A 22,431-nucleotide genomic window follows, 5' to 3' on the forward strand; every position below is an offset into this window, starting at 1 on the left:
TTATTAACTGTGCTGTAATATTTTATAATATTTTTGTGGGAAGAGAGAGTGTCTGCCTGGAATTCTTGTGGCAGGAAAGTTTGGAGTGAATGATGACAGCTTCCCTCCATAAATTGCAGAAGCATGGCCATCTGTGAAATGTTGCTGGACTCAAAATATGAACAGAAAGATCTGCATTTCAATCAAAGCAGCGTTATTCTTTTTTTTTTTTTAGAGGAGAAAGATTTTGTCAGGTGGCATGTCCGGTCAATATGAACAGCAGATCAGGAAAAAGCTAAGTCAGTATTTATTAATCTCCTCGAAATGCCTGGACTGGGCAGACCCCGATCCTTCTGATGGCTCAGGACTCACATTCCTCATGCACACATGTAACCGGTAGATTTTTGTTCCTGTCTGTATTTTTTTTTCACAGTTTCTCTTTCTTCACTTCATAACACAGCTGACAATTTACAGTGCTATTGGGTATAGGAATCAGGTACTAAAAATACTAACTGGTTTCTGCCGTTACTTCAATTCCAGTGTTGAGAAAACAACAGTTTACAGATGAAAGACGCCACAAGTGTTTGAATGTGCTTTGTAACTATGTGGCATAATACTAGACAAATTTGAGATTTGAAACCACACATTATACTATACCTGGGATATCTGATTCTTGCAGTGTAATATAAAATAAAGGTCTGAAACGCCTGAAATGCCATGTATTTTTCACATTCTGTAAAATTCCCAGCGCTCTTCTGCACCTACATTTGCAGAGCAGTGAGGATCAGGAACAACAGCAGCAGTGCTTGGTGAAACTTCTTGTGTGCTATCAACTTAATGACTTTGCTGTGTGCTCCATCTGCATGTGTGAGGCCAGTGGCTTAGATCTGTCTTCACAAGCTTCTATAAATATCCAACTTGGCAGGGAGAATTGCAGGTCTGCCATTCAGCTTATTCATCTATGTCTTAGACAGATATTAGAATGTCAAAGCTCACAGATAATAGCTCTATTTCTTCCATGAAAAGTGGTTGTAACTATCATAGTGTGACCAGATGCAGAGCTCCCTACATAATGTGACAGATTAATTCACCCCCCCATTAATGTGTTGTTTCACAGAACAGATTATGTCATGGACAGTTTTTGAAATTAATATGAACTAAACAAAACATATTAGAAATGTTTTCACTCTCTATCAGCAGGACATTTGTTTGCAGAGATTATCTTGTAGCTGAAAGACCACAAACCTGATCCCAACAGTAACATAATGTCCTGCCAGAGTGCTTCATCAATATACTCTTATCCACACTGATCTCCCAGCTGCAGTTCCCTCACTGAAGATATTTGAAGGGCTCATAGAAAAACGATTACTTTATAAATTTGTCTAGCCACCTGTGCGCTTACTTTAAAAGGGACTGAAAATACAAAAATGCAAAGGAAGTGTTGAAATAGTTCAGTTTTATTTATATACATTACACCAGCGGTCCCCAACCTTTGTTGCGCCACGGACCGGTTTATGCCCGACAATATTTTCACGGACCGGCAATAAGGTGTCGCAGATAAATACAACAAAATAAAACTAGTGCCGGTACCGAAAAAAAGAAGATTTATTAAACCATACATTTCACACCTGAGCCTCAACTCTCGCGGCCCGGTACCAAACGACTCACGGACCGGTACCGGTCCGAGGCCCGGGGGTTGGGGACCGCTGCATTACACCTTGAGACAATATCAGTCATATTCATGTGGATTATTCAGGCTTTGCCTCATATTCTAAGGTAACCTTATAAGCAGGTACTTGGTGACCGTGGGAAGGAAGAACTCCCATTTAACAGGAAGAGACTTCGAGCAGGGTCAGGGAGGGGAAGAGTTAAGAGTTTTAAGCATGCAGGGGTATGAAAAATAGAATATTAATTTTAAAAAATGAAATCAGGCAAATATAAAATAAAATTATAAAAATTATAAAAACGAGACATGAGAAAGCGATCCACTTTGATCCATTTCAGGTGCATAAATCCCCACTGAGATATTTTTTCCCAGGTGCTTGAGATATTCATATCAGATATGTCTGCACTGCCTTACTATTTGTGAATGGAAATATATTAAACATTAAAAAAAAAAAACAATCTGCAGAACTCAGCAGACACAAAGTTCAGTGGAACTACTCTCCCAAAGAAATAGTTATGTTTTGTGGTTTGACTAGAGTCAAAGAAAAACTATTTCTGGATGGGATGTTTCCCTTGATGCTCATTTATGTAACTGCTGCAGTGAACACCACACAGAATTGATTTCACTTCCATTGTATTGGTGTGCAGGCAGAAAGGCCAGTCAAAACAGTTCATATATTTTCTTTACCACTCGGTTTGTGAGGGGGAAAAAAACATAAAGTTAGTTAAATGACTTCTTTTTCACCTCTGCAGCTCTGTTAAATTAGTTATGAGGATTTCAAAGGACTGTCAGATTCAAGTTTCTGGCATTCTTCTGGAAAGGAGCTCTGAGAGCAGTAACAGCAAAGCGGCCTTTAATAGAAGTAAAACTGCACGTCAATGGCAAAGACGTCTCCCTCGGCATCTTTTCTGGTAATTTTAGACTCAGAGAAGATAAATCTCAAATTCTTTGTTTGTCTCTGTTATTTGCGGTTCATCTGACAGTTAACGATTCCTTCAGATGTTTTTTTTTTAACTTTTCTTCGCCAACTTTGTCAAACCAGGTGTTGTTCTGTGATATGCGCGATTCTTAAGCAAAGGCACGGGCGGATTCAGGCCATTCTGCAAGAAGACAAATGGCCCGGCTGTACTTGCTGTCCTTCTGAGCAAAGATCGCTTAAGCCTCATCTCTTTCTCTTTTGAGGTTGAGGGTAGCTGTGTTTGTGGTCTCTAACAGGTGTGGGAGATAAAGCCAAACACCTTGGAGTGAAAAGTAAATTTGATGAATCATTTTTGGATTTGATTCAGTGTATTTCAAAACTTTTGCTCCAGAATAAGGGGCACCCCATTAAGCAGTTTCCTCAGCGCAACTACCTCAATGCAGAATTTTGTTTTTTGTCAACACCTATGTTCAAATTAAGAGCTTCCAGAGAAGATTCACTAAAGGGTCTTTGCAGAAGAGACACTCTCTCAGAGGAAAACAGCTGTCATTTTTATTTCTGGCGCAATCGTAGGAGCTGGAAATAAGCCCAAACATGTGGGAGAACATCCAGTTAAAAATCTCAGAGGAAAGGGTTGTCATACATTGAAACATTTAAAGGTCCCCACATTCCTTTTAAACTTAAATGCTGCCCTGCGACTGGATATAATTAACTAAAGATGTTCTACCTGATGAGCTTCTACATTTCCAAATAAAATATTTCATACAGTGTAACTTTTTTTCAACAAAGTTCTCTTGACATGACCTTAAAAAGAAAAAAACAGTCTGAGCAAACTTACTCCCAGTCGAGGTAATTTAATTATACGGCTAATGTCCTTCCTTACAGTTCCCTCAGTTTTCCTGTGGTCATCCGTTGTGATGTATGGCTGTTAAATAAATAAAGTGGACTGTGGATTATATTTGGGACAAAATGTCCTCTAAGACCAGATTTGAGACATTCCCAGGGAGCTTAAAGTCCCACCTTGTCAGCAGCAGGATGAAATGGTTTGGCTGAGGGATAGTTCGTTTGTAAACCTGGAGGCAGCACTGGGGGGAAATGGCCAAGTTTTCTGACATCATGGGACAATCCAGACTCTGCTGGACAGCAATCAGTGGATTTGGGGCTGAAAGTCACCCATTAGTGCACCATGCTATCTGTGCCTAGATCTGTGTGTGTGTGTGTGTGTGTGTGTGTGTGTCTGTTCCTGTCTAGCTATCTTTGTGAGGACACAAAACCCGGTCCTCACAAATTTGAAGGCATTTAAAGCCATTTTTGAGGCTCAAAATGTGGTTTTAGTGTCAGGGTTACAATTAGGTTATGGTTAGGTTTAGGGTAAGGGTTAGGCATTCATTTTTAATGGTTAGGGTTAGGGTAAGGCGCTAGGGAAAGCATTATGTCAATGAAGGTCCTCACTAAGATAGCTGAATGGGGTTGTGTGTGTGTGTGTTTGTGTGTGTGCATAAGGGCCACAGAATTGGAATGATATAATATTTGCAAAATGTCAGCTCACTATAGTTTGTCTTGTTAACTTTAGCTTTTGGGGGAAAAGTAAGGGGAAGCTGCAATTTACGTGTCAAAATAAATTTGGGAAGATCACTTTGCCTGTTTGGACTCAATTTATTTAATTTAAAGTTTGCGCATTAAAGTGACTGCCAGTATGAATTTGTGAATTCGCTCATTGTGTACACCTTTGAGTGTTTGAGTGCAGGCCAACATAATTTCCTTACCAACACGTGTGAGAGTGTGTGAGAGCGAGAGAGCCTTGAAATCCAAATTGAAAGACGGCATTTAAGCACTTTTGTTTTGTTTTTGTGCTCTAGCCTTGTGTTTGTGTGCCAAAGGTGGGACCTGAAGTTGGCTCAGCTGAGTCAACCATTCGGCATTCCTAGTTAGGTGGAACTGCTTCGGCCCTTGCCCTTCAGCAACAAATCAGATTGAAGGGAAGAGGACAGGAGAGAGCTTTGAATAAAAACACAAGCAGCATGTATCAATGACTACACAAGCAATAAATCACTACAGGGCGGGATGGTACCTCTCCATCTTAACCATCTCTCTCTCTGTATCACAAACACACCTGAACACAGGAGTGTGTGTTTGTGTCTCTTTCTCCAGCGCTCACTTTTTCTGATTGTGTTTTGAAACAATATTAACAAAGCTGGACGGTATGCAGTGATGCTTACATTCATGCTTTTATGCATGTTATTCATGCATTTACAGCATATCAAATGTGTGCATGTGGTTGTGCATTTAGTGTGTTTCTTTGTCAGTGACTGTTTTTTAGAGTGTTGGATATTAATATAAATCTTGGGCAGCACAATATGCTTTGCCTCTTTGCCCTGAGAGCATTTGCGGTGATTAAGCTCCTTTAAATTTCTTCTACAATTTCTTCTACACTGTAGAATTTCTTCTACACATCTCTGCAAGCAGATGTTCTGCCAATTCATAATAACATTTTCTAGGAAACTATAACATTTGGCTATTTCACCTCTTAGTTTTATCTCTATGGGAATTCAAATATGTTTCTAGCACATTGTGTTGTTTGCTCTGATTTATGTTTTGACGGCAGTATTGTTGTGAGACCGGACAGAGCAAATGTGAGAGTGGGCGGTTTGTCTGAGCCTCAGCTGACATGCGGGGACTCTTGACACAGCTCAACTGTTGAGTTGGGAAGGAAATGGAGCTGAGGGTGTCTGGGAAGCTGGATTTAGAGCTATAATTAACAGCTGAATATTCTCTTTTATAATATCAGCAGGTATCTGTTCTGGACTGCCTACTTGTAATATTATATAAAGGAATTCTGCATGTAAAGACTGATGGTTGTGTCTGCCAGTGACTCACGGTGATTGAGTGGACACCATACTTCAGTGCAATGGTATGGATGACAAAACAGGTCTCTTCCCTTCTCTCTCTCTCTCTCTCTCTCTCTCTCTCTCTCTCTTGCACCACTCCTGGTTGCAGGCTCCACCCTCAGTCCTGGCGGACAAGCTGGTTGACCTAGGAGGAGGAGGAGATAGCTGTGGAGGGAAGAGGGGGGAGGTAGGAACGGACGGAGATCAAATTCATTTCTGCTAGTGAAGGCACAGCAGATTGCAAAAGCATAACCTGACGCAAATGGACCCAGGGCACGCATGGCTATCAAATGGATTACTTTAATAAAATGAACTACAAATGAACTACAACACCTCAAGGAGAGTACACTCAGCAGGCAAAGGAATAACAAAGAGCTCCCTAAAGAACTTTTTGTTAACACTGACCAACACCTGACTCTGATGAAGAGTAATTTTTATTTCTGTGCTGCCTAATTCATTCAGGAGTCAGCTGAGGCTAAAAGGAGAGACATGGATTGAGAAGAAATAATTTGGGTAAAATTAAGCGACATATAACAGAAATGCACCACTGACGTAGAACAAGTAAGTACCTTATTGAGTCCATAATGATTGCTTGATTTGTTTTGTTTGCTAAACATATACTTATTATGTTAAATGTACAATTATTTTAATTATTTAAATCATTATTTAACATTGTCTGAAAAACTTTCCAGCAGGGCCTTAAATTTGTTCTCATTGTATTCCTCCAATTTGTTTACAACCCAATCTAGGTCATGCCTTTGTATGGCTACAGTATCTCATTTATGCTCAAAACTCAAGTATGCCATTAAAGCCCAGTGTGCAGAATTTTAATAAACAGGCTGAGCTTTATCAGTTTCTTTTATATTTGTATTTAGAATCATGTTTCCTCATTAATAATAATAATACAATAATATAATAATATTACTTTCATGTTTGTAGACAGTGAAAATATATTTTATTATACTTATTTTACATATTTTATTTAACAAGAAAATGAACAAAACACACATCTTATATTCTGGAAACAGTACACCTGTTTTAAAAAGTGCTCTGATGACTGTAAATCAAAGTAGTAAATTATTGGGTTGATTAAACAAAATTATTCCAAATGATGGAATGCCACAATTAAATCAGGCTAATTTTCCAAATAACAGAAATAAAAGATGTGATTAAATCATTCTAACCTAGTTGTTTCCCAGAGCTACTTTCAGCATGTCATTTCTCTTAACATAAAGCATGTATGTTATTGTGCTTGATTAGATGTAATTCATTGCAGAGCTTAATTGAAAATGGATGTGGTCCTGTTAGTTTTTCCACAGATTAAAAAAGCTCAGGGGAACTGTCACGATGTTAATGTTATCTGTTGTTGCCTGTAACGTAAATGAGCTGTAATGCTGACGGCTTTTAACGCTCTGTCCCACAGTCGCAAAGACAAGAGCAAAGCCAACAGAAAAGGATAAGCGTGAGAATGCTTACCATGCACTGACAACAAGGTAAGAGGCGACTTCTCACCTTGGGTTGCTCTTCTTTATGTGAGGTTTTTTTTGCACACGTGCGTGCCCTGCGCACATTTTTTTTTTAAAGGAAACTCAAAGGGCTTTAGACGAACAAAAGATTTGTTTTCCCAAGCTGTGAATGGACGGCATGCATACGTCTGTATATTCAAGTGTCATTGATTTATTGCCTGACACAACCTATTATCACAATGGTAAATTTCCTCCTAACAGTGAAGAAATAATAAAAAATTGTGTTTAAGTTAAATCAAAAACAGATCCCATACAACAACAACAACAAAACCCCAACTTTCTTGTCTGTCAGTTAAATCAAATAATTGCTTTTTGGCAGACGTGTTTTTTATGATTGAGATCAGGAAGCTCTTTGTATCAACCAAAGGTTTTTTCCACCATATATTGCAAACTTTTCTTCTTTTTTTTCTCTCCCTGACACAAACTATTATGCACGAATAATAACCTCCTTGACTGTAGCCTCCATCAGGAAAAAATCATCATCACGGTTATTTTCACAGTCGATTTATTTTGGTCTCTAACAGGGAATCATTTACTTGCGTTCATTTCATCATGTGCTGCAGCTCTGACCAAATCAACTCCAGGCCTGTTTTAGCTGATGTGGTAACACTGCAGCCCACTTTCCAATCTTCAGGGGGAATACTCTGAATTTTTTATCAGCTATATGTGATGTGAAAAAAAAGATCCCATTTTGAATGGGTCACTTGCTTGTTGGTGGTGTGCTAGTTAATGATACATAACAAGAAAAACAGTCAGTGGTCTAATGAACGGGGTTTATCAGTAACGATAAGGGGACTTGGACCTTCTGCATGAGTTCTGTCTACTGACCTGAGCTGAGCTGATACAAAGTGACTGTAATCTTTGTGTGCGACTAAAGTAACAAAATATGTATGAGCAGTGACTGAATCGCTGTGTGTAATGAGATGTGGCCCTGCATAATTATCATTTAATTGGCTGTTTGGGGTTGAAGACAGTAAAAGAATAATTTGTATTATTGCTCATATGAGCTGCAGTTAGTGGTGGAGAGCGAACCTGAGTGACATGTACTCAAATAGAGAACCGTGAATGTGATTTTTAATGAGTACAGCAGGTTCCTCCACAAACTGAAATGCATAAATATACACAAACTATCCAGCTGTCATTGACCCGACTCATTCAGAAGGTGAATTAATGCCGCAGCGAGGGTGCGAGCAGGGATCTAATTTACAGATTTGTGGGGCTTAAACAGAAAAACGTGGCCGTGGCTGCCTTATCATGCAGATGAAATGCCACGCAGCCCGGTCTGTGACACCACATGATTCATTTTTGTCATGCATGAATTTCACATTGAAGAAAAACAGCGGAAAACCAAAGGTAAATATATGACACGCTGTCATCTAATGCTTGCTTTATTAGTTTCAGTTGACTTGGATTCAGATTGGGCCAGACCTTTTTAATCCTGTTTCCTGCTGCCAAAGTCAATTAATGGGGACGGTGATTAAAATTAAGCAAAAACAAAAAACATTTCAGAGCCAGTTTCCTCTGCAGGAGAAACGGCTTCCTCTTTTGTCTGTGATCACAGGTGGTGGAATGGTTAGGAGGGAATCAGAATCAGAGAAATGGAGTGGGTGGATGAAAGTGTAGCGAAAATAACAGGTAAGGGGTGGAAAAAGTAGAGGAGAGAAGGAAGACTGAGTAGAAGGAGAAATTAGCCACAGGTCGTCTGGGCGTAGACTAGGCTGGTAATGAGAACAAAGAGGTCCTCATTAATCAGCCTCGGTCAACTTGGTCAAAGGAAACTAATCCAGGGGCTGACAAGACAGGCAGAGAGGTGATGGCTTTTTCATTATGTTTGGATTAAACCACCAAGTGCACAAGCACCTCCTTCAGAATGTATAATGGGTGAAGTCTTGCCTTAAAGGATAATAGCACCCTTTTTTTCTAGTTCCTTTAAAAGCATTTTGTGACACACTGTAATACTGACATTAAAACATGGTTTTATAAGACATTCGTTCCTTAACACACCTCAGAATGGTTTAAAAATACTTTGGCTCAAACATCTGGTATTTGGATCTTGGCATATGTTGAACATGTCGTAGTTTGTGAAAGGCAATGACCAAAACACGTATGAACAGTTGGAAATGATGACACAGATGTTGAAAGATGTGAGTGGATGCTATCTATAATGGTTTTTGTGCACTTTAACTACATGTTCCTTTCTACCCTGAGGCTCTGTGAGCGTGAACCCCATGCCTATGAAAGCAGTACAGCATGGAGAGGTTATGAAAATGGATGGTTGCATGCCGTTTTACCTCTGGAGAGGAAAGCAAGGGAGGGATTGACTCCATCATCAATCAGACAGAAAACGTACTTTACTAGAAGTACTGTCTACAGTCTGCACACAAAGAATAATTTGTACTTGTGTTAAGTCAGTCAGACAGATGGAAATAATGGGGTCTGCTTGGAATATATTAAACTGCACCCAGCAATGTTCTGCAGACATTATTTACCTTCATCGTGCGGCTTCAGTTTAAGAAATTTCATGATATGACAGAGAGCACTCCTGGCACAGGTTTCAGGCTATCCATGGGTCTCCTGTAGATGAGCTTGAGCAATCTGAAGACAGTTCACTGAGATTTCTTGGATACACATGCAATGCAAAAGAGCATTCAGCATATTTTCTTCTTCGGGAGTTTAGGTAAACAAGGGATTCAGATTTTCTCAGAACAATGTCATAAATACGAAGATAAAAATCTGCTCTGAAGAACGAAATGCAGCACGTACTCATCAGTGGTCATCTGCAGACAGATGGACCTTAACAGCTGCTCCTGCTTAGCAGTTTTCAATGCTTTTATTTGACTTTCAGGTATTGTGACAACTCCCTAAGAATCATTGCACCTTATCTGCACCGAGGCATACTTGAAAACAGACTCAACATCAAAAACGAATCACATGGAAATATATATATAATGAAATTAGGTTGGGGGTGCAGCCGCACAAAGAACCTTCTCATGAATTATACTGTAATTACAGAGAGGGGCACAAGGCTCCTCGGAACCCAACAAAAAGAGGCCCAGAGATTCCTTACTGAAAAAGGGCCCTGTTGTCTACACCCTTAATTAACAAAGATGAAGAAAAAAAAACAACTGTTATTGCTACGTCTGATCCTCTCCTCTATCGACCTTCCCACTAATACAACCCTTTAAATATACAGGAATGTTAATAAAAAAAGAAAATGATTGACTTAGTTTGGACATTCATGGCAGTCTTGTGTTTGCCTCGTGTGGCAGCAGGGATTCACTCAAATCATAAGAGCAGTTTTCTGTTTTCTGAGGAATGATCCCACTGAGATACTCTTCTTTTCACCCACAGCTGTACCTTTGTGCTGGGAAGAGAAATCAACCAGGCCAGGCCTGTCATGCATTCATCTGATTACATTCCTCTGGCAAAGCCAGCATGTAAAGCTTGACAGTATGTTCAGCCGTGTTATCTTACACACCCAGGAGTGCGTCCACTGTTACTAACTGGTGATTAGTTAGTAGTGTAATAATGAGAACAACCTTGTCATGTATAGTCACACTCAACTGTTCAATATTCTCACATCAGTTTTCCTCCTGATTTTAATCAGGCGGAAATGGAAGCTCTCTTATCACCCATTCAGTGGCACATTTAGATATACAACCACTCCACAGCATATTAGTCAAAATATTACATCAACATGGTGTCAATCATCACTCACAGCGAAATAACTAAAAGTGCACATCTCTCCTTGGAGCTATGCTTTGCCACAATCACCCTCCCTCAAAAATCAATGCTTTTACCTTTTCTGGGCAGTTTTTTCTCCTCTCTCCTCACTGCCTGTATCGCTACTCTCCACGCCCCACCCCCCCCTTCTCAGACGCTACTCTACATGCAGTTTATTTGACCAAGGCTGCCCTCTACATCCCATGACTCTGTTTCTTAAATTGTCATCTAATTCCTATCAACTTTCTGTTCTTTTCAGCCATTTATTTATAAGCAAAGAAAAATAAACGTAAAATTAATTTAGATTGAGAGAGAGAGAAGAGAAAAGAACGCCTGGATGCATGAGAGAAAATCTGGAGAGAGGGGAACAAAAACAGGGGAAAACAGGAATGTACAGGGTAAGCATGGGATGAGAATGATTATGAGAGGAGACGTGAAGGAATAAGGGTGGTGGGATAGGAGGGAAAGCTGTCAAATCAACCTTGAGAAAGAATTAGAAAGAAAATAAACCAAACTGGACTTGCGTCAGATAGAATGGGAAGCTTTGGGAGATGGACAAACAGACAGGAGAATTATTAAAAATCTGAGACATAATTACACTTGCATGATTGGCAGAGTGTCTGGCTCTCATTACTTTGAGTTGAATTTGGTGAGGTTACCCAACAGGAGCTATTTGTAGTACATGACGTGAAACTGTTACTGATAATCCAACAACAAAGAGTTCCTGTGATTTATATCTGCATCAGCTTATGTGAAAAATCTGTGTGTGTGTGTTTGCTTTGGATTCTCAGCAGTACTGTAAGGAACAGTGCAGTTTTTTAGGCAACTGCAGGAAATGCAATAAGATGCACAGATATAATAATTCAGTGCAATTTCATTGTCTGTTGATAATAATCTGGACTTGGCCAAAATCCGTGCATGGACAGTCATATAGCCCTGCAGCAGATTGACTCCCGCAGACCGTCTTTGTGCAGAGCATCGTTTATACAAACTATAAACAATAGATTTTATTGGTTTTCCCAAATTAACACTTTGTTTGTCTTCCAGGAATGGAAAGCATCAGTTTGGAAACGGACTGGGATAGGTTAGGCCTCTCCGCTCTGGGCCCCACAGGAAGAAACAACTTCTCTTCCTCGTTTATTTCTGAACTGAACTCATTCAACACTTCTCACAGTGGGGGATCCTTCTTTGGCATCTTTCCCGAGAATGGCTCCAATAGCACACCTCGCACCCTTCCCCAGCCCAGGGTGAGGGATATGGGCTTGGCCCGGGCTGAGATTGCAGTGCTTGCAGTGGTCCTGGCTCTTACCACCTTGGGGAACAGCTTTGTGCTGTGGGTGCTTCTGAGGCGGAGGAAGCACAATGCGCCGATGCACATATTCATGGTCAACCTGTGTGTGGCTGACCTGGTGGTGGCTTTCTTTCAGGTCAGTACGGGGGTTTCTTTGAGGCATTATAGCAACATGAATATACATAGATCACAGCAGTGGATGAAACAAAAATTTAAAGGCCTGTTTGTTTTTTGCCATAAGTAATTTTTTTTGACTCTTTATTCAAGTCTAAATATTTCATCTTTACTAACTAATTTTTTTCACACTGAAAACTTGCTCATCTTAATACTGATTTTTATCTTCCATTGGAATTTCTTTTTCACTTAACTGGGTTAAACTATGTAGCTTATTCTGTAATTGTGAGTTATATACTGTCTAGATCTGTTACAGCCATATACACTGTTCCACAAAAATACTTATAATATAAATACTGTGCATTTCTTTTTACTTTGCTTCCAGACTTTCAAACTTTCCTGTAATTTTTAAAGTGGTCATGAGCAATAGTTCTCCAGTATGTCTTTGGCCATTGGAGGCTTTTTCAGTCATTTCAGTCCAGTCCTTGTACCTGACCTTTTTCAAAGGAATGTGGTAATTTAAAAAAAATTAAAATTACTATTTATAAGCAAATATTAGAAAAAACAGCAGAAAATAAGTTCTGATCTTTACTATGCAAATTATAGATTTTAACCCTTTACAGTCTTGCTCTCAAAAGTAGCGTTCCACTGAGACCGTGCTGTTGAAGGTCTATAATGATCTTTCAATGGCTTCTGATGAAGGGAATTGTTCTGTAATCATTTTGCCTGATTTCACTGCAGCCTTTGATACCATTGACCATAAAAATCCTGCTTTACAGGCTTAAGGTTTTGGCTGGTGAATTTGGCTGTGCTTTAGACTTATTTACTTCTTATTTTTCTGATAGGACCTTCTCTGTTAGAACAAACAAGTTCATTATTATTTTCTTTCTGCATGCAGCTGGCATTATTCAATTTTTTAATTACATTTTTTTTTATCATTTCTATGCTGATGACATTCAGCTTGATAGGTTGTCCACCCTAGTCCACAGCTTAACTCAGAATACTGACTGGCTCTCTAGTTATTACCTCGTTTTAAATGCTGACAAGACTGAGACCATGATTATAGCTCCTGCTGAAATCAGTCAGGTTCTTGCCTCCTTTTGCCCAACTGCTCTTGCATGTGAAATCTTTGTCTCGCTCCTTTTCACAGACCGCTTGTCCGTGAAAAGTGCTTAATAAATGAACTTAAAATAAAATGTAAAAACAATTTAGGTCTGGAAGACAAAGACGAAATGGTAGGCCTAAAAAATAACAACAGTCAATAGCAGATGAACAGTATCTCAAAGTTGTGTCCTTAAGAAATAAGAAAAAAACAAAACAAAACAGCAAAGACTTGACACATGCATCTGACCCTTCAAATGATCCATTTACTGTTTGTTAGAAAGATCTCAGTGGAAAGCTGGCTGTGAAGAAGCCATTTTTAAGAAAGGAAAATACTTTAAGAAGAATGCTTTTCTCTTTTTTTAAAGCTTCCACAGGGAGTATCTGGAATTGAACCAGAGACCTCTTGAGCTGCAATCAAATGCTCTACCACTAAGCTATACCCCCTCAACGATAAAGGCATCTGGCCCTTCAGTTGATTCATATACTATACTGCCAAAGCCTAATCAAAATGGTCTCAGTGGAAGTTATTCTTAAGGAAGGGAAACAGAAAGAAAAGGTTGATGTGTGCCAAACTACACAAGAACTGAATCGAAAATCAGTGGCAACGGGACGAATGAAGGATGAATCCATATTTTAAATTTTTAGTTCAAAATGTCAATATGTACTGTAGGAGGAGGTCAGGTCAAAACACCCAATGAAAAACTATCAGTTATGGATTGGCCTCCCCAGAGTACAGACCTCAATATTACTGAAGCAGTGTGGATCATCTAAAGGTGGCCAAAATCCAGAAAATGTCCTTCAAGAAGCCTGGAGAACTATTCCTGTAGACTACTTAAAGAAATTACAAGAAAGCTTCACGAAGAGACCTCAGGCTGTGTTGAAGAATAAAGTTGGTCATACCAAATATTCACTTTCGAACTTGTAGTAACTGTACAAACTGTCTGCCTTATAGTGTATTTCAATGTCTGTTTGCAGATGTTTTAAAAAACCACTGCAGTGAGGGCTCTGTCAGGACTTGTCACAGTAATGAATTGTCTCTGTATTTCTTTCTGAAGTCTCTGCTGCTTTCCTACCCAGTTGGCTTCTCGATGACTCGGCTGCACAAATTTCTTGAAATGGCAGTCAAATATATATATATATAAAAAAGACCAGCTTTTCCCAGTCCAGCTGTGCAATGCAATCATAAACATCATTCAAACAGGAGTAAATGATTTTTTATTTTAGAACTGCTTTCATATGTGGATGACCATATCTTTGGTGTTTTTTGAGGTAAAAGCAAACAAATTAAAAAAACAGGCTTGGGTCAAAAATGTCCAGTGCCCTTGTCGTGGATATTAAAGAACATGTCATTAAGTGCCATGGTGTGGCTTACTGATGTGCTCAAGCTGTTTTCAGATAACAGTCTCGGACACAGTGCTAAATTGGGTTTGGGCTGCACAGGCACTTCTTGTTGATACGCTGAATATATTAGGAAACACTTATTTTAAAAATAACTACTTTTTATCTGTGTGTTCAGGTTCTTCCCCAGCTAATATGGGACATTACAGAGAGGTTTCAAGGGCCAGATTTGCTATGCCGGTCCGTCAAGTATTTGCAGATTGTTGGTATGTTTGCTTCCTCCTATATGATAGTTGCCATGACAGTAGACCGGCACCATGCCATCTGCTGCCCGTTGCAGGCCTACCGAGGGGGCGCAGTGTCCCGCTGGAACACTCCTGTCATGGTGGCCTGGGGCCTGGCACTGGTCCTCAGCATACCGCAGGTAGGAAGGGGTGAACACACAGGCAAACAAAACCTTACACACTCACACACAACACAAGAACACACACACACAGCTTGATTTCCACAGGAGAACTCAAGATGTTTGTCTATTTTTAGCTTCAAGAGATCACTGCAGATTATCAGTGTCTGTGGGTGTGCTGACCACTTTTCTCTTGTTGTTTCTGTCAGGTGTTCATCTTCTCCCGCTCAGAAGTGGCTCCCGGCGAGTTCGAGTGCTGGGGTCACTTTGCTGAGCTGTGGGGGCTGAAAGCCTACGTCACCTGGATGACGGTAGCTGTATTCCTCCTGCCCGCCCTCATCATTACCATCTGTCAGGTAATTCTAGTTGTACTGGCTGAACTCTGCACTGTCCGCAAAGGGTGTTGACTATAGGATTACATGCTCAGAGCAACATTATCCAGTAATGAGGCTTGTGGCATGAATGAAATGCTGTTTTGGTTTCAAGAGTGTATTTGGCACGCATTGTTCAATAACCTGTGGAGACTGTGGTTGGTGTTATGTCGCATCCCCAGGCAGATATGACATTCTGGGGTGCCTCCCATCAGTCCTGATCTATTTAGGGAAAGATATTTCTAGGGTCCAGCTTTTTCCCCTAATTAACACAGCACTTGGAGGTCTACTGCCGAGATGCCTGCCCAGTCTGAGAACATCCTGCCAGGGAGAGGAATGTACCAGATCTGTGCCAAACATAGAATTCTGGACCTTTTTTCCAGTATTTTCAATATCAGATTTCAAATCCAGAGGGATATTTAGAACGTTTCTGGAAGAGAGAATGATGTTATTTCTGCTGAAGGAGGTAATTTGGAAAGTTTCAAGTGACTCGCCCGATTAAATCCCATAAACTGAATGGAAAGGTGGATTAATGTGCAGCTTCCAGTTACATTGCACCTAAAGCAGATGACAGTTGTAACAAACCTTCAGAATCAAAGTAAAAATAGTTGCAAGAATGAATCGCCTATTAGTAATGGATTTCATGCCGTTGTTTTGGTTTCTCTGGAGAATACCACAAATCATTTTGGTGCAATAAAATTTTATGGTAGCTATGTAATAGAGCGAAGGAATCGTGGCATTAAACAATGTTACATAAAAATGTCTGACACTGGTTTATGGCTGATGGTTAAGGCCAACACATACTCTCTTTTTTTTTTTACATTTCAAATTTCCCTTCAGTGTTGACATAAACTGCAAACAGGACAGTCTGCAGCAAACACAAGCATCTGAATTTGCTACGTTCCCATGATAAAACGTTATCCTCGGGCCTTTTAGGTCGTGAATGATGGCATGTCTAGTTTTCCCTCTCACTGAGCTGTTGTAATTTCTCAAAATGTTCTTATATTTCAGATAAGAATCTTCCGCGAGATTCACAACAACATCTACCTGAAGTCAGAGAGGATGGTGATGGCTGAGATGAAGAAAAACGAAATCCTCTTCCGCTTTCACAGCTTTAGGAAGGAGGACGAGCGATCCAGAGAGAGGGGGAGACAGGCGTCCGGAGGAGGAGGCTGGGATGGAAGAGGAGGACAGCTCTTAAAGGGTGCAAATAACAACCCCCACAATAACACACTCAACAGCCAAGCGGGATGTTATGACTATGTACCACCTGATATTCAGTGTAACAGTTGCCACGGGGAACATGTGACAACAACAAGAACAACAGCGCATCAGCAAACAGTGAACAGCTCGGATTGCCAGGAGCCCTACACCAACTCTCCTCGCTGCTCCCTTGATTATGCTCCCCCTCACCGCCCCGCCACCCCACCACCAAGTATCACTAAAGCCATGTCAAAGACGGTGAGGATGACCCTGGTCATTGTGCTGGTGTATACTATCTGCTGGTCACCGTTCTTCATTGTCCAGCTGTGGGCAGCCTGGGATCCAGACCCTCCAGACCAAGGTTAGTCATAAACATCTTAATGGATGCAACATCCACTTATGTTTCCAATCTACCCCATAAAAGAAATGAAAGCAAGCATCTGCACCGTCAGGTGAATCATTTATGTTGTTTACCCCAGATGGATTGATTCTCCTTAGCTCATATAATCTATTTAATCGCCCTAATGGAGCTAATTTACCTGTTTTGCACTTTAGAGAGCAAAAAGCTAATTGAAAAGCTCCTATTTTTAACAGCAAACTCCAATCAATGCTTTTGAGCATCTTGGTGGGTCCAAATATTAGGCTATCTAACTCATTATTCTAAGTACAAGCTCCAGGTCTCAACAGAGAATACAATACAAGGTCATAAACAAGTTTGTTTTTTCCTGAGCTGAAACTAAAGACAAACACCAGAGGCCAGTAAATAACCTGTTTATGTCCCCCGTAGAGTCTGAAACAGAGCCAGATGCTGACATTTCGTCAACAATGATCTGTGCCAGCAGCTGGCATGCATAGTTAAAATCATAAGCAGACACATGGAACAAGCGCAAATGCAAACACGCACACACGAGCACAGATGCATACACAAAGTGTACTCACATGCAGCTACAAGCATGATTAGCATACTCTCATGAAATAAAAGCCCTGATTGGCAGACAGCCCCACACTCAGCTGATTATTATCAGCTTAGTATTCTAAAATCAGAATGGTCTCATTCATTGTTCTCAGCTGCTCTCAGTGAAATAAGCGTGTTTTGCCTAATGCACAATAGACTTATTATTAGAAATGAAAAATATTAAGGAGCAAGTATGTGTGGTGTTGTTCCCCTGGGATATTTATAATCAAATTCTTGAAGAAAGTAGAATAAAAACAAAATAATGCATAGTGCTCTGCTGCTAAATATTTGCACATTTTTATGTTTGTTTCGTAAGGGGTGAGAGACTAATGTGACTTACACTGTGATTTGTCCTTAGTTTGTCCTCATTTTAAGAGGAATGTTTCCTTCCAACGTAAAGGTTGTACATTTGAAAATTAGCATTTTACACCTAAATGTATTTTTGGACTTGTCTTTTTGGCGGTGTGTGTCCTCTGCAGGAGTGGCCTTTACTATCCTGATGCTGCTGGCCAGTCTGAACTCGTGCACCAACCCATGGATCTACACGGCTTTCTCCAGCAGCGTGTCAAGAGAGCTGCAAAATCTGCTCCACTGTGGGTCAAGATCTGGACGCCGGGGCTCCCTGCCTGACGACTCTACCACCACACACACCTCCACCACCAAGGACAGCCTGTACTGACAAAGACTGATGAGCTGGAGAGCGAGACACACAGAGACATGCTCGAAAGGCATGCATGGGTGCACACGCGCCCACTGCAAGGACGTACTTTTGCATACAACTCTGCTGATGTCACCGCCTCCAGCATCGCAGCCTGAGAACGCACTGTGTCGACCTCCACCAGATGTTTTCAGCATCAAAGGACAGCTGTCTTCTCACCAGGACTTCTATTTGTAATCACCTGTCTTATTCACCCCAGCAGTAAGGACGGCTGTCATTGAAGATGTCAGCACCATTCATAACAGAGCCTTTCGGTGGATCTGTGTGGTAAAATGGACTGGAAGGTAAAAACATTTTCACCTCAGTAGCTGTTCAACAGAACTGCGCACAGTCTCTTACCCTGCTCGGATACAGTAGAGCAGCAGGAATGCAAGGGGTGGATTGCTACATTAATGGCACGCCTAATGTATAAAGCAGCAGACAAAACTATGGGTGCAGAGAAAACCAAGCAGGAGGGAAGAGAGAAGAAGCACATGCAGACAGTACACGAGAATAAGACTGCAGGAAAACAGACAGGGGATGTCATGGATGTTACAGCAGTGGTCCCAGGAGGACTGTAGTTGAAATCTAATAATGTGATCAAACTTTGTTATTCCACAGAAAGAAAGAAAGGATTAGAGACGGATGCTTGAGGCAAAGAAGGAATTCACTTCCAGGTTCCAACAATAGTGATTTGTTAGCAAGATGGGCTTAAGATTCACTCCTGAGGACGGTGCAGCAGAGTTAAAGCACCGCACAACAAAATAAACTTGGTTTTCCATGCTCAACTGGGACACAATTATGTGACTGTATTTTATACAAGCACGCCATAAGAGGCACATAAAATAACCTTCCCGTCATGCTTTTCTGAAAGCATGAAACGAGAACACAGCACAGAAGAAACTCGGGAAGGAAACAAATGGGAAGTATTTATCAGCATTCCGTGTACAGTGATCAACAGTGTAAAGTATATTTATTGAAAATGTCAGACACATAAGAGAATGTTACATTTTGTGCTAGATAAAAGCTGAATGTTAATAACCAGCTGCAATGGTCTGAGGTACAGTGTAGTTAAAAAAAGAAGGAAGAAAGAAGGAAGAAAGAAAACAAGGTGGTGTCAAACCAAAGATTGTTTTTTTAAAAGCTTGACTTTAAAGTCTTATCAGTAGATATATTCCAACCTACTTGTTAGTGTAGCTCTAGAAACAATTAGTATTTAAGAAAACGCTTCACATGAATATTGCAAATACTCCAAGTCCAAACCAAGTGCCTGTAATGTCAGTAGACATTTTTAGAGGGGGCCTCCCTCACTGGATTATTCTGTATATGATGTCAGCCAAGTTATTTTTAGACAGAGCATACCTCCAGAGCAGGGATCATAGGATATGTTATATCACACCATGAGCCATGTGTTCTTTAATCTCTTTATTTATTTATTGTTGTGTAAATGAAAATGTACACACAAATATATATATTTAATGTATACTTAGATAGTATATAGGTATATTATTTCCTGTTTCTGCCTTCCAGGTACAGTTTTTATAATACTGCATTTTATTCTGTGCACAGAGTAAAGTATTATGGCCCTCAGCTGCATGACACACTTAAATATTCTAATGGTATGTTTTTACAATAGCATAATTATATAAGCTACTGTACATACAGGAAATGTGATAACATTGTGTGTACCGTATTTGATCAGTCTATCCATTAGATGTTGTTGAAAATAATCTTGTTTTTTTTTAAATGATGTGCACTCACAGTGAGCCACTTTGCTGCATCTTTCTTTTTCGTGAGAGAACACTGTTGTTCGAGTCTGCAGGACAGTACCGGCATGCTTTTAAGGTATCTCAAGAGTACTTGTCTGGGTCGAAGGAGAAGCCTCACCTTTTCCTCTGCGTGGCCGTGGTGTTTGGGTTTTCAGCACGCCACTGCAAACTTGTTCCCCAGACACAAGCCTATGCTTTGATTGTCAGCCAAATGAAACTCTGCAGCAACAATGTCCCGTGTCTCACTTTGTTATATCAGGAAATAGATGAACTTCTCCCAAACCTTCAGGGTGTTCATGTATTTTTCTCTCTACCAAGCAGGAAGTTGAGAGGTCAGAGGATGATTCTTCTCCACGCAAAGGGCCAAACCTCAGTTTCATCCAGCCTTTCAGATCGATGGAAGAGGCCGAACACTCCTCAGCTGCGCATTGTGCTTTCTGTACAGCCATTAGTGAGCATTAAAACGGCTAAATAATAAATGCACTTCAACTGACTGAGAAGCGGATAGCATGAACACCTTTAAATATCCCCTAAAAATAGACCCATCATCAGATAGAATTTCCTATAGAGCCAGTTTAGTTTCCTGAGTAGTCCTATAAAAGACTTGGCATTTCCTATTTTTCACTGAAACAGCCACCACCATCTCGCCCTTGTCAGAGCATATGATAGATGGTCTAACTGGTAGGTCACTGCTGTTTTTATAATCTTGCCGTGTGTGTGTGTATATTTATGCTGAATGTCCTAATGCTCACGGTTTCCATGCAGAAGCATGGGTGACGGCTAAACTCAAGGTCACTTCTTCATTACAGTTAGGGCAGCATTTCCTTCCAGGCGTGTGGCTGCAATGGGGTATAAAAGAAATAAATTACCCCTCAGGGAGCCTGTCACAAGCGCAGGAAAACAGGGCAAGTTCCCTCTTCAAATCAATTTAAATTCAACCAAGGAGTGCAACCAGTGGATCTGAAGAATGACAGAGACCCCCAGCCTTGACCACAGCCGGTATAAATCAGACCTGGAGCCAGGACTTTTACCATACTGAGCAATGCGTCTGCATTGCTTAACCCAAGACCCCTCTGCAGACCTAATGATGGCCGAGGCTCATTCCAAGACACCAGGAGGCCTAACTGGCCCAGATCGACTCCTGTGTCTGCGTAAGGAAAGAGCATCAAGCTTTATTATCAGAGGAAGCAAGAGAAACAGGCTCCCCAATTTATCTTGTCTTCTCACAAAAGGGTTTTATTTTGCTCTTTTTCTCTATCTTAAAATGTTTTAACACCAAGAGGATGTTTATATGCTTTTAGCCTTAAAACAGATGGTAAACTATTTGGGGGAGTTTGTTTTGTTTTCCACATAAAATTTATCTGCATTTACTGTTTCAGCTTACAGAGAAGGGGGCAGTTAAATGCGGCTTTTTCCAAGGGCATTTTTTTTCTTGTTCGCTAAATATAGCCACACTTTTATTCTATTGGCAGCAATTATGATTCCTTAGTCTGTAAGTGTTTACTGATTTAAAAGACGTTCTTTCTCCGAGAGCCAGAAGGATCAAGGTTAGCTTTTTTTTTTTTTTATCGCTTTCAGCCACCTTGTTTTCATTACTTTAAGCACGGTTGTGCGCACACCTCACCAGCAACATTGCTTTCTTCATAGTACAAACGGGCATGTGCATGGTGTCACAAACATTTTACAGGAGCTTGTTCAACACGCTTCCACGAGATTTATGCACTTAGATATGATTTGTTGTTATGTGTCTTCACCCATTTAATAGTTCTGGGCCAGCTGCAAGAAGTGCATGCACACATGCACAGACACACGCATGCAAATATGCAAACACAAACAAGAGATTGTCCTTCTGATGTGGCATGTGGATGGGATGTTTAATATGTTGTGGAAAAGGAGTGAAAGGCATTTCCTCCCTTATATGGTTCTTTTTTTACTGCAAACTGCATTGTCATGCAAAGCAGATGAGAGAATGCCCAAATAGGACAAGAAGAATGAGATGCAAAAAAAAAAAAAAACGCGCAGAGGTTTGAAAGCGACAGTGAGTTACGGTAACCCCAAACACTGTCAAGCTGTTTGGGCTGGAGCAACTATACATCTAACACCCTCCTCTGTACGAACAAAACCATGAAGTAACCGGAGCATTAACTGTTATTGTAGTGAAGGAAGGGGAAGCCAGTGTAAAAAGATACAGTCTGCTTTGTGATTATTGAGTTAGCCTCACACTTTGTTGACTTTGTTCTGCTTTGCAAAAAGTGTGAGGAACGAGCAGGAAAAACGATGCCTATGGCATGGACAGAAAAGCCTGACTTCATGTGAAAATCATTTGTGCAATGCCGGTTTCCACATTGCTGAATCCCGCTAAGCCCATCGGAGTCTGTGGCCGGAGCTGGTGTGTTTTACACACCTCTGTCAGAGCAGCTTTTCTCTGCCTCAGAGCACACACACACACACACACACACACACACACACACGAATTCTTCTGCAG

The 22,431-nt window shown here is 40.6% G+C and overlaps 1 protein-coding gene and 1 non-coding gene across 2 annotated transcripts; one reads left to right on the top strand and one right to left on the bottom strand.

The window, feature by feature from the left end:
* Positions 1-5,616: 5,616 nt before the first annotated feature.
* Positions 5,617-20,228, top strand: avpr2aa (arginine vasopressin receptor 2a, duplicate a). The gene is made up of 7 exons (XM_031746882.2): positions 5,617-6,013; positions 6,876-6,945; positions 11,749-12,128; positions 14,727-14,972; positions 15,161-15,307; positions 16,334-16,886; positions 17,960-20,228. Exons 3-7 carry the CDS (start codon positions 11,751-11,753, stop codon positions 18,157-18,159), a joined length of 1,524 nt encoding a protein of 507 aa, XP_031602742.1. The 5' UTR covers positions 5,617-6,013; positions 6,876-6,945; positions 11,749-11,750; the 3' UTR covers positions 18,160-20,228.
* trnac-gca lies at positions 13,583-13,654 on the bottom strand. Its single transcript has one exon. It is a non-coding gene; the product is annotated as a tRNA-Cys (tRNA).
* Positions 20,229-22,431: the final 2,203 nt, after the last annotated feature.

This window comes from Oreochromis aureus, linkage group 20, assembly GCF_013358895.1.
Source record: "Oreochromis aureus strain Israel breed Guangdong linkage group 20, ZZ_aureus, whole genome shotgun sequence".
NCBI classification, from domain to species: domain Eukaryota; kingdom Metazoa; phylum Chordata; class Actinopteri; order Cichliformes; family Cichlidae; genus Oreochromis; species Oreochromis aureus.